The 20,813-nt window shown below is 40.3% G+C and overlaps 3 protein-coding genes across 3 annotated transcripts; 2 read left to right on the top strand and 1 right to left on the bottom strand.

Moving 5' to 3' along the window:
* Positions 1-75: 75 nt before the first annotated feature.
* Positions 76-1,910, bottom strand: MYCTH_2301550 (uncharacterized protein). The gene is made up of 2 exons (XM_003661708.1): positions 1,706-1,910; positions 76-1,636 (listed from the first exon to the last, which is right to left on the bottom strand). Exons 1-2 carry the CDS (start codon positions 1,796-1,798, stop codon positions 233-235), a joined length of 1,497 nt encoding a protein of 498 aa, XP_003661756.1. The 5' UTR covers positions 1,799-1,910; the 3' UTR covers positions 76-232.
* A 189-nt stretch (positions 1,911-2,099) lies between these two features.
* On the top strand, positions 2,100-3,956 carry MYCTH_2314668 (uncharacterized protein). The gene is made up of 4 exons (XM_003661707.1): positions 2,100-2,235; positions 2,296-3,336; positions 3,388-3,590; positions 3,654-3,956. Exons 1-3 carry the CDS (start codon positions 2,130-2,132, stop codon positions 3,444-3,446), a joined length of 1,206 nt encoding a protein of 401 aa, XP_003661755.1. The 5' UTR covers positions 2,100-2,129; the 3' UTR covers positions 3,447-3,590; positions 3,654-3,956.
* Positions 3,957-14,827: 10,871 nt separating this feature from the next.
* MYCTH_46612 (uncharacterized protein) lies at positions 14,828-15,046 on the top strand (the record flags this gene model as incomplete). The annotated part of the gene is made up of 1 exon (XM_003661706.1): positions 14,828-15,046. A coding segment is annotated over one exon (219 nt), but the record flags the coding sequence as incomplete, so codon positions are not given.
* Positions 15,047-20,813: the final 5,767 nt, after the last annotated feature.

Raw genomic sequence — 20,813 nt, 5'->3', positions numbered from 1 at the left:
GCTGGCTGTGGGGCATTACTGGCGCGACTCGTCCTTGAAGGTACGGAGGTACCTTGGTTGGTAGGTCCGATCAACTGAGAGTCCCTTTCCACTGCTGAACTTAACGCACGCACTGCAATCCTGATAACAACGTCGCTGGGTATCGGCAAAACAAGCTACTTGTAATACTGTACAGTACAACGCTCATAGTCGCAAATACAGCGCCAGTTCCCCTCGTCCCAAGTCTCAACGCTTACAACAACCCCTGCTTCTGCAGATCGAGATACACCTTTTCGGGCATCACATTACCCTCGGCGTCCTCCATCTGAACCACGGCTCCGTCATCTATCTGATTCTTGGCCTTGTCTCGCTGTATCTTCTCCCAGAGCCTCACGGCCTCTTCTATCGATGTGATGTCCCGGAACAAATATGTATCGGTGATTCCAAGTCGTTTGAGGTTGGTGATGTGGTTCGTCTCGTTGAAATGTTTGTCGAACGCTCGCCGGCCTCGGTAGACAAAATTGCCACAAATCTCACAAGGGAACTCCTGGCCCAAACCATGGAGCCTGTACAGCCAGAATGGGATCGGCTTGCCGTCCCAGGCCAGCGGTAGCTTGAGGGGGTTGTAGAGCTTGTCCTCGCCACCGTCTTTATCTTCCTCTTCATCCTTGTTTTGCGCCCCGCTAGTCATGTTGTAAAGGTTCTCCAGCTCCTGCGCCCGTTCTCGCTCCGTCATCCCCAACCTGCGTTCCACGTTCACTCGCGTGTCGTCTTTTTCGATCTTCATGGCCCCGGTAAACTTCTTGATGCGAAACTCCCTTTCGGCGACCGCTCGCTCCTTAAGACGCTGCGCTGTCGTTACCTGTGTGCCGCTCCCCGTACCGTCGCGGCCGTTTTCCGCTTGGGAAAGGACTTCCGCTGCCTTGATGTGTTTTCGACCGTTGAGGTGGCCCTTATAGACATTCGCGTTCTTGAACTCCTTCTCGCATGCCTCGCACCACACTGCGTCGGGAGTGCTGAGTGTCCTTTCGGTAGCGGCTTTCCCGGACTTGTCCGTCTGACACCCGGGAACCTCGCCTTTCTCCCACGCCGTCTCGAATTCCCGCTGCCAGCCTTCGAGCACCTGATCAATGTTCTCTAAGGGACGCGTCCGCCGCATAAAGGACTCCAGATATCCCATCAGTTCGCCGAGGTATTTGAAGTACGGGTCCGTCAACTTGTCCGCCCGTTTGACTCCGCCCTGGCCTGGCTGAAAGTTGTCAAAGACCTCAAGGTATTGCAGGTAGCTCAGTCGCTTCACATTCGGCAGATTCAGGTAAGAGTCGTGGCAGTTGTGCAAGTCGAAGAATCGCCCGTACGCCTCCTCGCCCGAAAACATGCTCTCGACGATGTATGGCTGGTCGTCCCCACCCTTCCTCGGTCGATACCATTGCTCTGGGTTCTCGGCTTGTTCGTTAGGATACCTCGCATGATGTTCTTTGATTTTAGACACCTGTCGGTAGAACTCTTCGAATGGGTCGCCGGTGCTGATCTGAAGAATCTCCTTGGACCTAAGCGCTGACTTGTCTTCGTACAGGGGTAATAGTTCGGCCGATTGTTTTTGTATTTGGTCAAGAAGCTGCGCGACTTCGTGGTCTCGATTTAATCGATCGCGAATCTTGTTCAATCGTCAGCACCTCAGCATAACGGTAATCAACTGGGCCAGAGATTGCGCAGCGTCACGTACGTGCTTGGGCTCATCGCGCATGCGATCGGCGATGCCCTGTTCGAGACGTTCGAGGTCCTCGTGGATGAACCGCTGATCTTCCAGCAGAAACATCTTGAACTGATACCACCAGATTTCGAAACCCTGGGAACCTGTGGCTTTTCCACGAAGATGCGCAAGTGGTGGCGTTGAAGTACCGAGTTCTTCACTTGGCGCTCGAATTGTCTGCACCAAAGCTCTCACGCGTCCGGGGCCGTGCACTCCCACCGAAGTTCAACCGGCTTGCACTGGGCCAAAAAGATGAGAGACCCACTCCTGATCGAAGCTGGACTTGCCCCAGCAATCCCACCCTCGACACATTTCGCAGGACAGAATCCGCATCGCCTTTGCGCCACAACAAGCGAATCAAGGACAGAATTTGTCGAAACCAAAGAAATCTACTACAATGGCCGACGGAGTGGGTATTGACCGCAAGGCGGATGAGAAGATACAATTTTCGACCTCGAAAGAGGTCACGGTCCACCCGACTTTCGAATCCATGTCGCTGAAAGGTGCGTCGCAGAACAAGTGGCACTGCAAAGCATTCTGCGCTAACATGTTTCCGTATCCAGAGAGCCTCCTTCGTGGTATCTACGCGTATGGATACGAGTCGCCGTCTGCGGTCCAGTCCCGGGCCATCGTCCAGATTTGCAAGGGTCGTGATACCATCGCACAGGCGCAGTCGGGAACGGGTAAAACGGCCACGTTCGCCATCAGCATGCTCCAAGTCATCGACACTGCCGTGCGCGAGACCCAGGCTCTAGTGCTCTCCCCAACTCGAGAACTTGCGACACAGATTCAGAGTGTTGTCATGGCCCTAGGCGACTACATGAACGTTCAGTGCCACGCCTGCATTGGAGGCACCAATGTGGGCGAGGACATCCGCAAGCTTGACTACGGCCAGCACATTGTTTCGGGAACACCAGGTCGTGTTGCCGACATGATTCGCCGCCGCCACTTGCGCACCCGCCACATCAAGATGCTTGTTCTTGACGAAGCCGATGAGCTCCTCAACCAGGGCTTCCGGGAGCAGATCTACGATGTGTACCGGTACCTCCCCCCGGCGACCCAGGTGGTTGTTGTGTCGGCTACACTTCCTTACGATGTGCTCGACATGACCACCAAATTCATGACCGACCCTGTCCGCATCCTCGTCAAGCGCGATGAGTTGACGCTTGAGGGATTGAAGCAATACTTTATCGCCGTCGAGAAGGAGGACTGGAAGTTCGATACGCTCTGCGACCTCTATGATACCCTCACCATCACCCAAGCCGTCATTTTCTGCAACACGCGACGCAAGGTCGACTGGCTTACGGACAAGATGAGGGAGGCCAACTTCACAGTCAGCAGCATGCACGGCGATATGCCACAGAAGGAGCGGGACAGCATCATGCAAGATTTCAGGCAGGGAAATAGCAGAGTCCTAATCTCGACTGACGTCTGGGCGCGCGGTATTGACGTCCAACAAGTCAGTTTGGTCATCAACTACGACCTGCCGAGCAATCGTGAAAACTACATCCACCGTATCGGTCGTTCAGGGAGATTTGGACGCAAGGGTGTGGCCATCAATTTCGTTACTAGCGAGGATGTGCGCATTCTGCGGGATATCGAGTGTAAGCCTCTCCCGTCTTTGGAACAGCCTGGATTCAGCTAACTCCATGCAGTGTACTACTCAACCCAGATCGACGAGATGCCCATGAATGTTGCCGACCTCATCTCTTAACGGACGCGATTTGAGGATGGTGATTCTAGAAGGTCATTCCAGTAATGAAATTATGAAAACGAAGTTACTGGGACTCTGGCTATGCATCAGGTTCTGCCGTACAGGCTAAAATAAGTGGGAGGAAAGGGGGCCCAATCATTGAAGGTAAGCCGCTTACTCTCAGCTCTATTTGCCTCCCATTCCTGTGAGCTCACAGCGTTTCCGCAGGCCGAGTCAAGATTGTACGACATACAGCTGAAGCTCGCTCGGAAGTGCTTCAGGGGCAATAAAGCGGAATGGGGAAAAGGCGACTGCGGGGTCAGAGCCGCCTTGGGGAAGATGGATGCGGAGATTTTGTTCTGGCTATGCGGGTTTCTCGAACCAACAACCCACGGATTGTCCACTCATCGAACCACCTCCGAGGGGACCCATCGTTTGAGATGATGCGAAATGAAGCTATCTCTGTCGATTATGATAATGTCGGCTTCTCTCCTGCTGTGTTCTGAGAGCGAATCTTCCGCCTTTCTACGCACATACATATGCCCCACACCCTTACCGGAGAGTCCCCGCCGAGTGACACTGGCATAACTACCCGGTGGTTAGTTGCTGACTAATTAGTTCAGGACTACCACCTGTCTCCCGACAGGTGGGGCCAAAACCCCCGGACATGCCAATATAGCCAGACACATCGCTACCAAATTTCCCATACATTCACGTCTTTATAAAAGGTACTATCAAGTTCAATTTAAGTTCAATTACCCTTGTAATAACAGCCTTAAATAGTTATAAATAGTTTAATTTTAAACTAGGCTCTAAAAAGCTTAAAAATATGGTTTTTTTTTTCAATTTAAGTTCAATTACCCTTGTAATAACAGCCTTAAATAGTTATAAATAGTTTAATTTTAAACTAGGCTCTAAAAAGCTTAAAAATATGGTTTTTTTTCAATTTAAGTTCAATTACCCTTGTAATAACAGCCTTAAATAGTTATAAATAGTTTAATTTTAAACTAGGCTCTAAAAAGCTTAAAAATATGGTAAAATTTAATTCTACCTAGTTATAACTAGTTAAATAATAGGTTATATAACTTGCCTTTGTCTTTTTCTCCCTCTATATTATACCCCCTATCCCTATTACTCTTAATACTCCTAATTATAGTAGTACCTTCTCTTTTAGCCTCCTAGTAATAGTTATTATCTTCTATCCCTAGTATTACTACTATAGACTTATAGGTATGTTACTTTTTAAACCTCCTAATATCTTTAATAATAGCTATATATAGAGACTCCTTCTTACCCCTAGATAGAGATAGTGACTTAATATCCTCTTCCTACCTATTTTTACTATCTATAAAGTCAAATCTATTATTATTACTATTGTTAATTAATATTATAGTTATACCGCTAATCTATATCCTAGGATGTTTAGGGGATAAGAGTTTGACTTCTAATAACGGCTTCTTAGCTAACTAAGGGATTAGGATTTCTTTTCTATCTCTAAAGTCGAAAAATGCTAATAGCTAATGCTCCTTTAGTAGAACTTAGAGAGAATCCTTATTATTAAGAAGAAGATAGTCGTTCTTAGTAGTCTTTTCTAAGAATTTAATAAAGGTTACTATATAAAGGTAATACTTATTAGTATTAGGAATCTTATTTTCTAGGTACCTTTTCTAGACTTTATATTCCTCTTTATACTCTTATTTAATCTATTTAATAATAATATAGGTAGCTTTTTAGCTAGTATCTCGAATTGCTTTAGCACTCTTCTAAGCTTAGATCTCCTAAAACTATCGAATCTACTAGATAGTTATACTTATTATAACCTTTCTTATTAGCTTAATAAGTTAGCCTTATATTTTCTTAGTAAATAGTATAGCTAGATAGGCTCTTTTATCTTTAGTAAAGTTATTTAGATATTTATATATTAGCTAACCTTTATTAACTATTAATATAATATCTTAAAAGTATTCTTATATTAGTAAACTCAAAAGCTTAAGATATTATTTTTAAATATAATTAATACCTTTTTTATATATATCCATTACTTATTATTAGGAATTATTATGGGATATCTAATACTTATATTAGATAATACTTTCTCCTTAATCTAGTCTATTATAATATATTAGTTTAGTAGAAAAAGACTAGTCTTTTCGAATCCTACTATAATATTTTAGCATTTGAAACTAATATCCTAGATTTCCTAGAATCCTTTAATAAAGTCTACCTAGATAAATATAAGATTATTATTTTAAATTACCTATTAGAGATATTATTAATATACTTCCTTAGGATAATAAAAGACTTTTATATCTATTAACTAAATAAAGTATATTAAATAAGGAAGGAGGAAAATAATAATAATATTAAATAAAAGATAGTATTTATAAAGCTTAAGGTTATAATATTCTATAAAGTTATCTAGGATAAGTAGATAATATATATTATTATTATTAGTTCTATGCCATTATGCTAATAAGCATACCAGAGCCTCTCTAATTATATACAAAGGAAACCGTATCTAATAGGCCAGATAAAAACCTCTGTCCCTCCTTTAACGCCTGATCTAGAATACTAATACACTACAAAGAAAAGGAGAAGTGGCTAGAATAGCCCTAAAGAGGCCTTCCTTCCCGGTCTAGCCTTCCTACAAGGCAGTATTCCGGGAGCCTCCCTAGGTCTATTAGCCACCGTAGAACCCTCCTTGCCAAACGATGGTTACAGGCCCCTATACCCCGTAAAACGAGGTCAAGGTCCCTTTGCGACCGTATTTCCTAGGATTCCTATGTTCGGCTTCTTGGTAGGTTCGGGTACTATACGACTAGGTGCTCTATAGTTTCCCTCCCCTAGCTATAGGTATAGTAGGGGGTACTAACCCCTAGAACTTGAACCTTAAAAAGGAAGTTATAGAGGCTAATAGCCCCTATATAGGCCTGTATTAGTAGGGAGCTCTAGGCCTTTATCAGGCCCTAGTGCCTTTGTAGGCCTTCCCTTGTAAAAACTAAGCATGGAGGGTCCTTGTCTAACACGCGCTATATCCTCCTGCCGGCTTGGTCGGCCCTCTAACGGTTGCTCTAGCTGGCTAACACGGCTAGTTCTGTCGCCTATAGCCTTCTTTATAGGATCTATAGGGGGGGTCGACCCCCTCTATAGCCCTCCTAAACCTACTGCCAGACCGTCGACCTTGCTACCTCTAGGGCTATAGGCTTTGGCTCCCGGCCCCTTGCCCTGGCCCTTTTCTTCTAGAACCTCTAGCTAAGCCTATTATAGGCCTATTAGATAAGAGCTCTCGTAGGGACCCGGGCAGCCCCTAGACCTGCCCTAGTCTATAAGAGTGGTTAGTCGAGTTTGGCTTCGAAGTCGGCTAGCCTCTTATTAAGATAGAGGTCGAGGGGTAGCACCTAGGCTTCTGTTTTAAGGCACTAGATAGGGGTAGCCTTATAGGCCCTAATAACCACTCGAAGGGCCTTATATTAGGCCTTCGATAGTTCCCTAACAGGGCCTTCTGGCTTACTCTTTAGCTTGGTAGGCTTATAGAAGTTCGAGGCTCTATAGGCTAAGGCGCTATAGATACACTTGGTATAGACCTTATAGGCCTGTAAGAGGCCAGGGCCCTAGGTCTTCGTAGCAAGCCTAGTTAGGGTAAACTCCTAGGTTTCTAGCTTCTTAGCTACCTTTATATAGTAGGGGCCCTATTATAGCCTCTAGTCTAGCCAGACCCCGAGGAATCTAGCCGACTTCGAAGGGGCTATAGTAATAGTACCCCTTCCGGGCCGTAGGAGCTCTAGTGGTCGTGACTACTATTTCCGGCCCCTGTTAAAGTAAATAAGCTTGTACTTTTCCGGGGCAAAAGCTATACCCTAGGTCCTTGCCTATTAGAGGTAGGCCTTTTAGGCCCTCTATAGCTAACCGTTATAGGCCTCCTCGGCCCTCCTAAAGGCTAGGAGGTTAGTATCGTTAGTAAAGCCTATTAAACTGACTATAGGGCTGGCCTAGTAAATGGCCTAGTAGAGGGAGGCTATATAGAGGATAAATAGTATAGGGGAGAGGGGTAACCCCTATAGGACCCTAGCCCTTACTGCTATATTCTCTGTTTCCTAGCTATCGAAGTAAAGGATAGCTACCTTATCCTATAGCTATTCCCTAACCTAGATTACTAACTACTTTAGGAAGCCCTGGCTCTATAAAGTGGCTAGTAGCTAGGTATGGTTAATAGTGTCAAAAGCCTCTAAGATATTAAGCTATAGGAGGGAGGCAGCCGCCTTATACCTCTAAGCCTCCTAAACCTAGGCTATAATAAGCCGAATGGCTAATTCTATAGACCTATATTCCCGGTTGCCTATCTACTTAGCTAAGAGAAGCCTATAGGCCTTTATAACGGCTATTACCTTCTAGGTAACTATAGCCTCTAGTACCTTACCTACTGTTAGTAGGAGCGCTATAGGCCTATAGCTACCTAGGGTAAAGTAGGCCTGTAGGGATTTACTAGGCTTATAGAGGACTACTATCTTAGCCCTTTTAAACCAGGCCGGGAAATAGCCGAGCCGTAGGCTCTCCGAGGCTAGTTTAGCTAGTATCTGGTAAAGCGGCTGCCTATAGGCCTTTAATAGGCCTATAGGGAGGAGGTCCTCCCCTAGGGCTTTCCATAGGGCCGCCTTAGCTAGTACTACCTTGACTTTACCTACTATAACCTCCTAGCTTATTTCGAACTTCGGCTCCTAGTGGTCATTTAGATCTAGGTCGTTAATATCTGATAGGTTTACTTCTAGGTTTGGAAAGAACTTATTGGCTAGTGCTTTAGCCTTCTATTAGTAGGTTATAAGCCCTCCTTTAAAGGCCGGGAGCTTTAGGGGGTCGACCGGTAGGTAGCTTTATAGCCTTACCTATCTCTCTAGCCTCTATAGTAGGTCCGGCCGGTTAGTTACCTCCCATAACGTAGCTCTCTAGCTCTTGGTCTTTACGGCTATAATGGTCTTAGCCTGGTCCTATAGGGCCTGCCAAAGTGCCTCTTACGTATAGGGGTTTAGGGTACCCCTATAGGCCCTCTCTACCTCCTTGGCCCTCTTCTAGGCCTCCCGAACCTCCTTTGTCTACTATTGAGCTCGTTTGCCGCCCGTACTGGCCTTCTTTGCCAGGGCCAAGACTGTAGCTATCTCCTTAAGGGCCTCTATAAGCCTATTTAAGGCCTATAGGAGCTCCTCTAGGCCCTAGAAAATAGGCCTGGCCGGGGCTAATACCTACCTACCAAGCTAGAGTAAAAGGTAGGCCGCCTTGGCCCGCGTAATCTCTTCGTCTAGGCTCTTCTAGTCCTACCCTTTATTAGCCGGTATAGGCCCTTTGGTCCTTTAGAGGGAGACGTTTAGGGCCTATAGGTAGTAATCGGACTTCCTATATTCTACGATATCCCTATAGGTCGCTTCTGGCCCTACCGAGGCCTAGAATAGGTCTATTGTAGAAGGCTAGCTATATTAGTCCCCTTAAGGTGCCCTAGTGACCTAGCTATAGGGCGTATATAGGTTAAGGTCCTACTGGTCTATGAGGCTAAGGAGGTCCCTAGCCCCTAGGCTAAGCCTATTAAATGGGTCTTAGACTAGGTAGTAGAGGTTAAAGTTACCTATAAGAACTAGGGGGTAGGTTGGCCGAGGTAAGGTTAGCAGGTCCTATAAAAGAGCCTACTCTCCCTTATTGTTATAGACTGACTAGAGCTTGAACCTCCTCTCTCTTAGGGCTAGGAAGGTTACCCTATACTAGTTCTCCTCTGCCGAATAGTCCTATTAGCCGACCGGGAATCGTTTGGCTACTAGGATAGCTACTTTGCCCTTAGGCTTGTAGACTAGGTAGTATTTCGAAGCCTAGGGGTAGTATATTAACCTTATAAACCGGTTAATCTATAGTTCCTAGATAGCTAGTAGGTCGTATTTAGCCTCCTTTAGTAGGACCTTAAGGGCCTGTTTATTACCTTAGGTATTCTACTAAAGGACCTTAATTTGTATTTAAGGTAGCTAGAGCAGAGGATAGGGGCATGGTAGTAGTAGGCTTTATAGCTATCGCCCCTTCGGCCGGTTATAAGAGGGAGGGGGCTCTAGGCTATAGAAAGGAGATATAGGTCTGTCGGGCATTGAACAAGGCACTCCTAGCCGCCTATTAGGCTAGGGTAGGCCTCTTATAGGGGTGTTTAGCCCCTGTATAGTAGTAGTCGTCGTCCTCTGGCTGGCTGCTAAACTCGAAGGCTACCTTCTAGTATAGTTGCTCTAGTGGTTAGAAGGTCCGGGGTCTATACTAGTAGGCCTCTTTAGCTCTTTCCTGGGCCTCGACTTTCTTCGGGCAGCCCCTATACCAAGCTATATAGGGGCCTCTACAGGCCGTATACCTATAAGGGAGTTGGTTAGAGTAGGTAGGGTACTAGGCCTCTCTAGCCTTCCCCCCTTCCCCATAGGCCTTTGCGCTATAATGGCTATAACGGGCCGGCTGCTAGTAGTACTGCTAGGTATAGCTAAAGCTCTAATACCTATAGTACTACTTTGGCTCTAGAGTATCCTAGTAGGGCTCGTAGTCTAGTACCTAGGTATTCTAGACTACGCCTTCGTTATAGGCCTTCTAGGCCTCTTCGAGGTCCTATAGGCCTAGAAGTACTGTAGCCTACTTTCTCTATAGGCTCTTTGGCAGCCGGAACTTGACCGTTTTAATTAAGTGCAAGCCTATAGCCCCTTTAAAGTCTTGTTTGCTAACCCCCTATAGCTCCTCCTTCTGGACTCCTTTAGCTAGGACTATATAGGCCCTACCAACCTCCCTAGCCTCCTTTCCAAAGGCTATAGCCACCTATCGCTTATTAACCGAATACTAATCCTTAGTAGCCTTATCCTTGAAGACTACTACTATATCCCTACTTAGGAGCTTCCTAGCTATAACGGCTCCCTAGTGGCTAGAAGCCCTGTTAACTACTTAGACTATCTCGGCCGGGGTTCGGGCTTTAAGGTCCTCCTATAGGCTTATATTCCGTATCGTGACCTCCTACGAGGCTCGTAACGGTACCGCCTTAGCCGACGGTAGGCCTCCCTAGGGGTCTGTTGCCCCCTGTTACGAGCCTGCGGCCACCTATGCCTAGGTAGGGCGGGGGGTAGCCTTAAGGGCTTCTTTAAGCCTCTTTTTGACCTCCTCGGCTATAAGTTCCTATAGGTTTGGAACCAGGCCTATAATAATGGTCGTAAGGCCCTATAAGAGCCTATCGGCGAGGTCCTATGCCTTGCCCTGTTTAGGGCTTGGTATAAGGTCGACTAGTTACGTAACAAGACCCCTTAGCTCCTTAATATCTAGGGTAGGTGTCACAAGCCAACTATATACCGCGACCCGGTGGGGTGTAGCAGGCTAAATGAGCCACTAATTAAGAAAGGCACAAAGCAAGGCTAATACAGGATCGCTAGGGAGCGCAGGCTACTATAGGCAAACAATTACCAAAAAGGGAAAGATAGCAGAGGATAGCTAGCTACCGAAGGCAATCTAAAGACAGGATAGAAGGAGACTATAAGCGATCGACAGAAGTATATATACATATAAATAATCACTCGTTATAGTAGACTCTAGGAGTTTACTAGTAATAGTAACTTACAATTATAGTACTTATACTAAGCATTATTAACTACTATAAGAGACAACTCTAGTATTATTATAAACCCTTTAGCTTTACCAAATCCCTTAGACGACCTGCCTACTTGTCCCGCTTAATCTACCTTTATCTGAACCCTTTTAGAAGAAGTCTAAGTTAGGTTCGTTATATGTTGCTATCACTCCCTTTGTTTTATTATGGTTTAGAACGGAGGTGATTTTGACCTCGACATTAATATAGCTACTAACGTTACGGCCAAATAGCTGCTTACCTAGCTTAGTTAACTCTATTAGCGAATCTAGGAGTTAGACTAGAGAGATAAGGCTACTTAAGCTCGAATCAAGGAACTCGAGAACGGCAAAAAGCACTTGTAGAAACTAGTTAACGAGGCCTATACCAAAATTAAGGCACTTAAGGGTGCTAAAGTAAGCTATATTAAGATCGAACTACCTAGCAAATATAGAGGAACTAAGGAGGATCTTATAAGATTCTTAATAAACCTCTGATCTTACTTCTGGCTTAATAATAACAAGTTTCCGGATAATAAAGCTAAAGTCCTCTATATAGCTATAAGACTAGAGGGTAAAGCACTTAGATAATTTAGGCCTATATGGAATAACTATCTTATTAAGGAAGATAAAAATAACTAAGACGCGTTTATATAAGTAGTCTTTCGATCTTATAACCGTTTCGAAGAAGAGCTTCGAAAGGTTTTTAGCAATAAAGATAAGAAGATTTATATATAAGAAAGACTTACTAATTTCTAATGGACTAAGTTAATAGCCTCTTACACTATATAGTTTAGATAAGATATACTTAAGTCTTAGCTTAATAACGAGGTATTAATATAACTATTCTATAATAGCTTAAAGGAAAAGGTTAAAGATAAGCTATATAAGTATAATTAGCCTAAGACTCTAGACAAATATATTATATAGGCTATTAGAATTAATAATCGACTTTATATACGAGAGTAATAGAAACAAGGCCAAATAAATAAAACTATAGTTAAAGCTGATGATAAGAAAAAGTAAGCGTATATTAATACCTCGTATAGGATATACTCTAGAGCTATAGATATAGATGTAATGTAGAAGCAAGACCGGAAGAAGACGACTAAAGACAAGTCTAATATTACCTATTATAACTATAGAAAGAAAGGGCACTATAAGCAAGAATGTCAAAGCCCGAAGAAAGAGTAAAAGATAGTCCCTAGAAAGGAAATTACGGTTATCGACGAAACTACTAAGGACGTTATCGAAGTAGCGGCTATAAGCTATAAAGACAGGGGTAGTGACACGGACAGTCTCGGACACGACAGTAATAGTAAAGATAAATAAGTACTATACCCTGAACTAGTTACTATAGACCTAGGGATAGGTCTTGCTAAATAGGATATGGTAGGAGAGTATATACCGCTAATTTCGATTCTCCTAGCCTTAAGGCAGTAGGGTTTTATAGTTATATAGAGGTAGGATAGATTATAGATGACCGATACCTAAGGAATCGAAAGACCTAGACCTAATATTCTATTCCTTTAGGAATAAATCGAATAGTACTATAATAAAGTTTTCTAGCTTAATACGGAACTATACAAATGGGATAGACGTATGATTCGACTTGTCTAGTAGAGTAATAAGATAAGGGACGAGACAAGGGAACTCTAATATATTATAGAAACTATTAAAGGAAAACAGCCTATTATATATAATAGGCTTAATAGCTATACCAAGTACCTTAATGACTAGCAACTTAGTAACGACGTATAGAACCTAGAATACTAGTTTACGCACGTAAACCGCGGAAAAGACGAGCATATATAGGAAAGCTACTAGAAGAAACATTCCTACCTTAGCATTAGGGTACCTATAGTCTATATATAATAGGAAGGATTTGGGAAAGAATTCTAGTACCTCCTAGGCAACGCTACGCGACTATATCCTTGACACGAGGTATATACGCAAGTGCCCTAGTTCTAGTATATAGTATACGAATACCGATACTACTTCTATGACAAATTCGAAAATAATTACTAGCCGACCTAACAAGAAAATGAGAACAGAAGCTTACGCCCTATAGAATAGGTCTACAATATAGGAAACAAAGCGGCCGAATTACTCTAGAAGATCAAAGCCTACGATCTAAAAGGTATTACGATAGTTCTAAGACGAGCCTAGCCTAGGCACTACGGAATAGGACAAGACATATAGGACTCGTGCTAGAGTAACGATTGCCTCTATTACGCGGATAAAAAGAAATCGCAAATTCGGGAGCTTTAGATAAAGCTATAGCATATATAACAGAAAGTAGAACAGACTTAATAGTAGAAAGTTACAAGTACTTAATAGCTTATAGAAATAAGTATAATTGACGAAGCTGCTATTAGCCGAATAACCGAAGAGGTTAGCACTAACCTAGGAAACAGGTCAGGGCCCTTTGAGGGGCCTAGAAACTATTAACGCCTATATAGCGGCGGGTAGTAATATAGTATAAGAGGAACTAGCGTAAGAGATTACTATATTAGGACCTCCTAATAGAAATATAGGAAATTGCTATAATCTTTAGACAATAGCGGTAAGACAAGCGACTATAGATAATAGCATAATAGAAATAGCATAAAATGCTTATATTAGTAAATAGTAGAGCAAAGATAAACCTAATTTCGCCAATACTTATAAATTAGCTATAGATACCCTAGAGAATAAAGCAGAAGTATAGCATAGTCAAAGGGCTATTTCTAATATAATAGGTATATAAAGAGACTAAACCGATTAACATCACTATAGTAGGGAAGACTATAGTAGTTATATTTAGTATTATGGATATAGGTAATGATAAAGATATAATATTAAGGTTACTATAGTATAAAAATTATAACCTAGACATTAGCTAGAGGAATAGTAGCTACCTATAACCCCAAATGGAGTCATATTCGACTAGCAAGATAGAAAACATATAAGGATCGCAAACAGACGATGCTTAGGGGAAGGTATATCCTATAGATCTACCATAAGAGATAGATAGTAGTAGGCAGACCACTATAGACTCTAGAAGAAGCGGTATAACGATACTAATATTATAATAGGAGGAACAAGCTAAACCGCCGATAGCTATTCTCTCTATTAACGAATATGGAGCACTGTAATTAGAGTAGTAGGTTAAGATAGAAGAAATCGCTAGCATCGCTATAGACGGAACCAAGTTCGTATACTATTAGAAAACCAAGAGACGAGACAAGACTAGGGAAGTACCAAAGGAATATAAAGGATACCTAGCATTTAAACCGAAATATCTAGAAGGACTACTAGAACACGGCCTATAGGATTATAAGATCAAGCTTAAGGAAGGAGTATGACTAAAGTTCTTTAAGATTTATTATATAAGCTGGACTTAGAACGAAGAACTTAAGCAATATTTAGAGAAGAACCTTCGAAGAGGATATATCTGCCCATCGATATCGCTAGTAGGCTACCTAATCCTATTTATACCCAAAAAAGATAGAAAGCTATAGTTATATATCGACTATTAGTAACTTAACGAATAGACTATAAAAAACCGATACCTGTTACCGCTAGTCTTACAGCTCCGAGATTAGTTAGTAAGGGCCTAATATTTTATATATTTTAATTTGCTATTAGCCTATAACTATATATAGATCAAAGAAGGCGACGAGTGGAAAATAGCCTTTAGGATACCCTATAGCTACTATAAGTACCTTGTCATGCCATTTAGACTTATAAACGCGCTAGCAATGTTCTAAGCCCTAATTAATCAAGCTATCCGACCCTTTCTTGACAAATTTATAGTATATTATCTCGACGATATATTTATCTTCTCTAAGATAATAGACGAATACCGGAAGTATATAAAAGCAGTACTAGACGCGCTATATGTATATAAACCATTAGTTAACAAGAAAAAGAGCGAATTCCATGTTAGAAAGACGGTATTTTTAGGATATAAGATATCCTTAGGACAAATTCGGATAGAACCTTTAAAGGTTAAAGCTATTAAGAATTAGCTACGACTAACGTTAGTTATAGAAGTACAAAGCTTTATCGGATTTATAAACTTCTATTAGATGTTCATTAGGAATTTTGGAGCGATTGTATAACCTTTATATAAACTTACTAGGAAGAATGCTAAATTCTAATAGGAAAAATGGTACGAGTAAGCATTTATATAGATCTACGACGCTATTACCAAAGGTCTAGTACTAGTATTACCAAATCCTAAGAAGCTATTTAAGGTAGAAACGGACGCTTTAGACTATACTATTAGAGGATAATTAGGATAACGATACAAATAAAGAAAGCTATATCCTATAGCCTTCTTTTTAAGGAAGCTTGATAGACTATGTCTTAATTATCCGATCTATAATAAGGAACTACTTGCGATTGTCAAAGCTTTTAAGGAATAGCGACTATACCTTAGCGGTATAATTAAACCGGTATAAGTATATATAGATTACAAGAATTTATAATACTTTATAATAATAAAGGAGCTTAATAGACGATAAATATAATAGGTAGAATTTCTTATAGAATTTACCTTTGAGATATACTATAAGAAGGGCAAAGAGAACGTACAAGCGGATATCTTAAGCTAACAAACGGATTATATAGAAGGACGAACGGAAACGATACTACCGTTATTTAAGGAACAGACAGATAGAACGCTACATCACGAAACGTAGATACCTATAGAAAATAATCTACTTGACTCGTTCCTAGAGTGTTACGTAATCTTTTAAGAAGAAAGGATTAACGAGGTATAGTATTAAGCAGCACCTAGACTACTAGTACCTAATAGAGTAGAAGAAAGAGATAGGAAACTCTAGTACTAAGGCAAAGTATATATCTATAACGGGGATCAATAGCTACGAATGATTTAAGAACTCTACGAGTCGAAACTCGGAGGATACGAAAGAGTTATAAAGACTGTTGTATAAGTTAGGAAACATTACGACTTTCTATAGTTAATGGTACAAGTTAAGGAAGTTATATAGAACTATAACATTTGTAATCGAAGTAAAATGGTATAATATAAGCCATATAGGCTACTTTAGTTACTACTAATAGCTAATAAATTATAGAGTTTAATTATAATAGACTTTATTATAAAGCTACTAGAATCTAAGGATATAGCTATAGGAGTAATCTATAATAGTATTCTTACTATAGTAGATTACCTAACTAAATAGGTATACTTCTTTCCCTATAAGGAGTCCTAGATAGCAGAACAGTTAGTAGATATAATCTATCGGCAAGTTATATTAGTATATACTTAGCTATAAGAATAGATTACCAATAGAGATACTAAGTTCGTATTAAAGTTCTAGCAAGCATTAATATAACGATTAGGCATTAATAACAAGCTATTAATAGCATATTACCCGTAGACTAATAGACAAATAGAGTAACTAAACCAAGTTATCGAGCAGTATCTCCGTTCTTATATTAACTACTAGTAAGACGACTAAGTCATACTATTACTAATAGTACAACTCGCTTATAATACGACACTAATAGAAACGACTAAAGTCACACCGTTCTTCGCGAACTACAGATATAAAGTAGACCTTAGGCAAGGACTAGAGGTCATAGTGCCAAGAGTAGCAGTCAAAGCGGAACAAATGTATATACTATATAAAAAGCTTAAAAAGGAACTCGAGTTTGTCAAGACCAGAATAAAGAACTACTATAACAAATATAGGCTTAAGGGACCTTGCCTAGAGAGGGGAGACAAAGTCTACCTGATCGTATGAAACTTATAAACTAAATGACTAAGTACGAAGCTAGACTTTAAGAAGGTCAGACCCTTTGTTATTAAAGAACGAATTTCGACATCTAACTATCGACTATCGTTACTATTATCTATATAACTATAGACAGATGTTTTTTATATTTTACTTCTTAAACTAGTACTAAAGAACGCTAAGGTTGCTACGTATATCGAAGCAGAGGATAAAGAGGAAGAATAGGACGTCGAAGAAATTCTGGATTTATATATTATTAATAGAAAACTATAGTACCTAGTTAAATGGCTTGATTTCGGACTAGAAGATAACTTATAGAAACCTATTAAGAACCTAAATTGCCCTGAGAAACTGAAGTAGTTCTACTGGTAGAATCCTAACTAGCTATAAGAACTAGCTCTAAAGCCTATTCCCTAATGGAAAAAGAGGGGAACTTATTAGAATTAGGACTAGGATCTAACCTAATCGACTCCTAATTAAGCACGTCAAAAGCACCTAATGCCTAAGCCTAACTTACAAGGGTCTGTATCTCTGACATTGGCGTTAGAGTATCTAGCTCTTCCTCCTCCTCTAGACGAGCTATGCTATAATGAAAAACTTCGGCACTACGATTACGTAGGGATTGCTATAAATGATATAATCGACTTAAACGGCTTAGCGTCTAAGCAAGTAACGCCTTAGTTGTGACGAACCTAACTTAGATTTCTTCTAAAAGGGTTTAGACAAAGGTAGATTAAGTAGGATAAGTAGGCAGGTCGTCTAAGGGATTTGGTAAAGCCAAAGGGTTTATAATAACACTAGAGTTGTCTCTTATAGTAATTAGCAATGCTTAGTATAAGTACTGTAATTATAGGTTACTATTACTAGTGAACTCTTAGAGTCTACTATAACGAGTGACTATCTATATATATATATAATCCTAGGATTACTAGTAGTCATAGTGATCTTCTATACTAGCTTACCTAGCTTATATCGTAAGCTAGTAATCCTTTGCTAAGATCATTTCTTGCTAAGTGTAATCCTATCCTAATTAGTCTATCATTCCTTTGGCTTGATTAGCCCGTTTATACTAGTGGCTTAGGCGGTATCTATATATATATTTCCGTAACATAATGCCCTCCCTCCGAGGCTTTCGACCTAAAAGCCCTCTTTTAGGCCGTTTTAAATAGCGCTAATATTCTTTTCTATATATACCTTGTAATTTTTCCCTTTTTCTATATTACTAGTAGCTAATAAGATGGCAGATCGTATCTCTAAGCGCCGATCTTCGAAATCCTAATAGTATACTATACTTGCTTCTTTTATTGATTCTTCTAGTGTAGACGTCATACTATGTTTGTAGTGTTTTAAGCAGAACTTGGCTTATCGTATAGCGTTAGGCTCTTCTTGCTATAGCGAGTACGTATGTCGGGGTCGTTCTTACGATAGTTCCGACGTAGCGTCTACTTGTTCGTGACCTAGTTTGTTACCTTAATGTTTGTAGCTAACCTTTTATAGTAATAAAGATTATATCTAAACAAAAACGTGTAAAATAAGAAGAGGCCGATACTAAAGAGGCCCTTTTTGTTCTTTAGACTCAACTTTAGATAGCTATCGGCTGATTAGCTCGTCTTTGTCGCCAGAAACGTTTCTTAAAGGAGCAGGGTTCCGAGCTATTTCGTCGAGGTATACAGTCTCTAGAGGAAATAGAAGCAGAAGAACAGAGGGTACAGGATTCCGAGGCACGCGTTATTAGTAACGTACGGTCCTAGGGTGCTAACGTCCCGTTTGACTAGTCTTCTTTAGGCCTAGATTTGTCGGAGGCCGACTTGGCTATTTTGTCCGAGCTAGTGCCTATAGTCGATCTAGGTTCTGCCGATGGAATTATTCTAGTTTCTTAAGGCAGTTTAAATTCTTAACTAGTTTCTATAAGTTATCTTCTAATCTAAAATTAAGCCATTTGACTAGATACTATAGTTCCCTATTAATAATACGTAAATCTAGAATTTCTTTAACGTCCTATTTTTCCTCTTTATTCTCTACTTCGATATATATAATAACCTTAGCGTTCTTTAGTACTAGTTCGAGAAGTGAAATATAAAAAACATCTATCTATAGTCGTATAGATAATAGTAATGATAGTTGGTAGTTAGATATCGAAATTCGTTCTTTGATAATAAAGGGTCTAACCTTTTTAAAGTCTAGCTTCGTGCTTAGTCGTTTAGTTTATAAGTTTTATACGATTAGATAGACTTTGTCTCCCTTCTCTAGGTAAGGTCCCTCGAGCCTATATTTATTGTAGTAGTTCTTTATTCTAATCTTGATAAACTCGAGTTCCTTTTTAAGCTTTTTATATAGTATGTACATTTGTTCTACTTTGACTGCTGCTCTTAGCATTATAACCTTTAGTGCTTACCTAAGGTCTGCTTTATATCCGTAGTTCGCGAAGAACGGTATAACTTTGGTCGTTTCTATTGGTGTTGTATTATAAGCGAGTTATACTATTAGCAATAGTATGACCTAGTTGTCTTACTAGTAGTTAATATAAGAGTAGAGGTATTACTTAATAACTTGGTTTAGTCGCTCTATTTATCTATTAGTCTATAGATAATATGCCGTTAATAGCTTACTATTAACGCCTAATCATTATATTAACGCTTGCTAGAACTTTGATACGAACTTAGTATCCCTATCGGTGATCTATTCTTACGGCCAAGTATATACTAATGTAACTTGGCGATAAATTATGTCTGCTAGCTATTTAGCTATCTAGGACTCCTTATAAGGAAAGAAGTATACCTATTTAATTAGGTAATCTACTATAGTAAGAATACTATTATAGATTACTCCTATAGCTATATCCTTAGATTCTAATGGCTTTATAATAAAGTCTATCGTAATTAAACTCTATAGTTTATTAGCTATTAGCAATAGCTAAAGTAGCCTATATAGCTTATATCGTGCCGTTTCGTTTCGATTGCAAATATTGTAGTTCCATACGACTTCCTTAACTTATACTATTAACTATAGAAAATTATAGTATTTCCTAACTTATACGACAGTCTTTATAACTCCTTTATATCCTCCGAGTTTCGACTTATAGAGTTCTCGAATTATTTATAGCTATTAGTCCCCGTCGTAGATATATACTTTGCCTTAGTACTAGAGTTTCCTATCTCTTTCTTCCACTCCGTTAGATACTACTAGTCTAGGTGCTACTTAATACTATGTCTTGTTAATCCTTTCTTCTCAAAAGATTACGTAATATTCTGGGAACGAGTCAAGTAGATTATCTTCTACAGGTATCTACGTTTTATAATACAGCGTTCCGTCTGTTCGTTCCTTAAATAACGGTGGTATTGTTTCCGTTCGTCCTTCTATATAATCCGTTCGTCGGCTTAAGATATCTGCTTGTACGTTTTTATTGCCCTTCTTATAGCAGATCTCAAAGTTAAATTCCGCGAGGAATTCTACCTATTGTATTTATCGTCTATTAAGCTCCTTTGTCGTTATAAAGTATTATAAATTCTTATAATCCGTATATACTTGTATTAATTTAATTATACTCTTAAGGTATAGTTACTATTCCTTAAAAGCTTTGACAATCGCAAGTAGTTCCTTGTTATAGATTAGATAATTAAGACGTGGTCTATCGAGCTTCTTTGAAAAGAAGGCTATAGGATATAGCTTTCCTTGTTTATCTCGTTATCCTAATTGTCCTCTAATGGTATAGTCTAAAGCGTCCGTTTCTACCTTAAATAGCTTCTTAGGGTCTAGTAGTACTAGTCCTAGATCTTTAGTAATGGCATTATAAATCTATATAAATGCTTACTTATACTGTTCTTCCTATTAGAATTTAGTATTCTTCTTGGTAAGTTTATATAAAGGTTGTATGATTGCTCTAAAGTTCCTAATGAACATTTAGTAGAAGTTTGTAAATCCGATAAAGCTTTGTATTTCTATAACTAACGTTAGTTGTAGCCAATTCTTAATAGCTTTAACCTTTAAAGGTTCTATCTAGATTTGTTCTAAGGATATTTTGTATTCTAAA

The sequence above is a fragment of the Thermothelomyces thermophilus genome, chromosome 2 (assembly GCF_000226095.1).
Source record: "Thermothelomyces thermophilus ATCC 42464 chromosome 2, complete sequence".
NCBI lineage: Eukaryota > Fungi > Ascomycota > Sordariomycetes > Sordariales > Chaetomiaceae > Thermothelomyces > Thermothelomyces thermophilus.
This window is presented reverse-complemented; position numbering and strand designations above follow the sequence as displayed.

Bases quoted from the DNA above. Each gene is read 5' to 3' on its own strand.
- MYCTH_2314668 (XM_003661707.1), top strand. From the start codon at position 2,130: ATGGCCGACGGAGTGGGTATTGACCGCAAGGCGGATGAGAAGATACAA. The intron at 2,236-2,295 runs GTGCGTCGCAGA...TTCCGTATCCAG, and splicing joins CGAATCCATGTCGCTGAAAG to AGAGCCTCCTTCGTGGTATC. The intron at 3,337-3,387 runs GTAAGCCTCTCC...AACTCCATGCAG, and splicing joins CATTCTGCGGGATATCGAGT to TGTACTACTCAACCCAGATC.
- MYCTH_2301550 (XM_003661708.1), bottom strand. From the start codon at position 1,798: ATGTTTCTGCTGGAAGATCAGCGGTTCATCCACGAGGACCTCGAACGT. The intron at 1,637-1,705 runs GTACGTGACGCT...CGATTGAACAAG, and splicing joins TGCGCGATGAGCCCAAGCAC to ATTCGCGATCGATTAAATCG.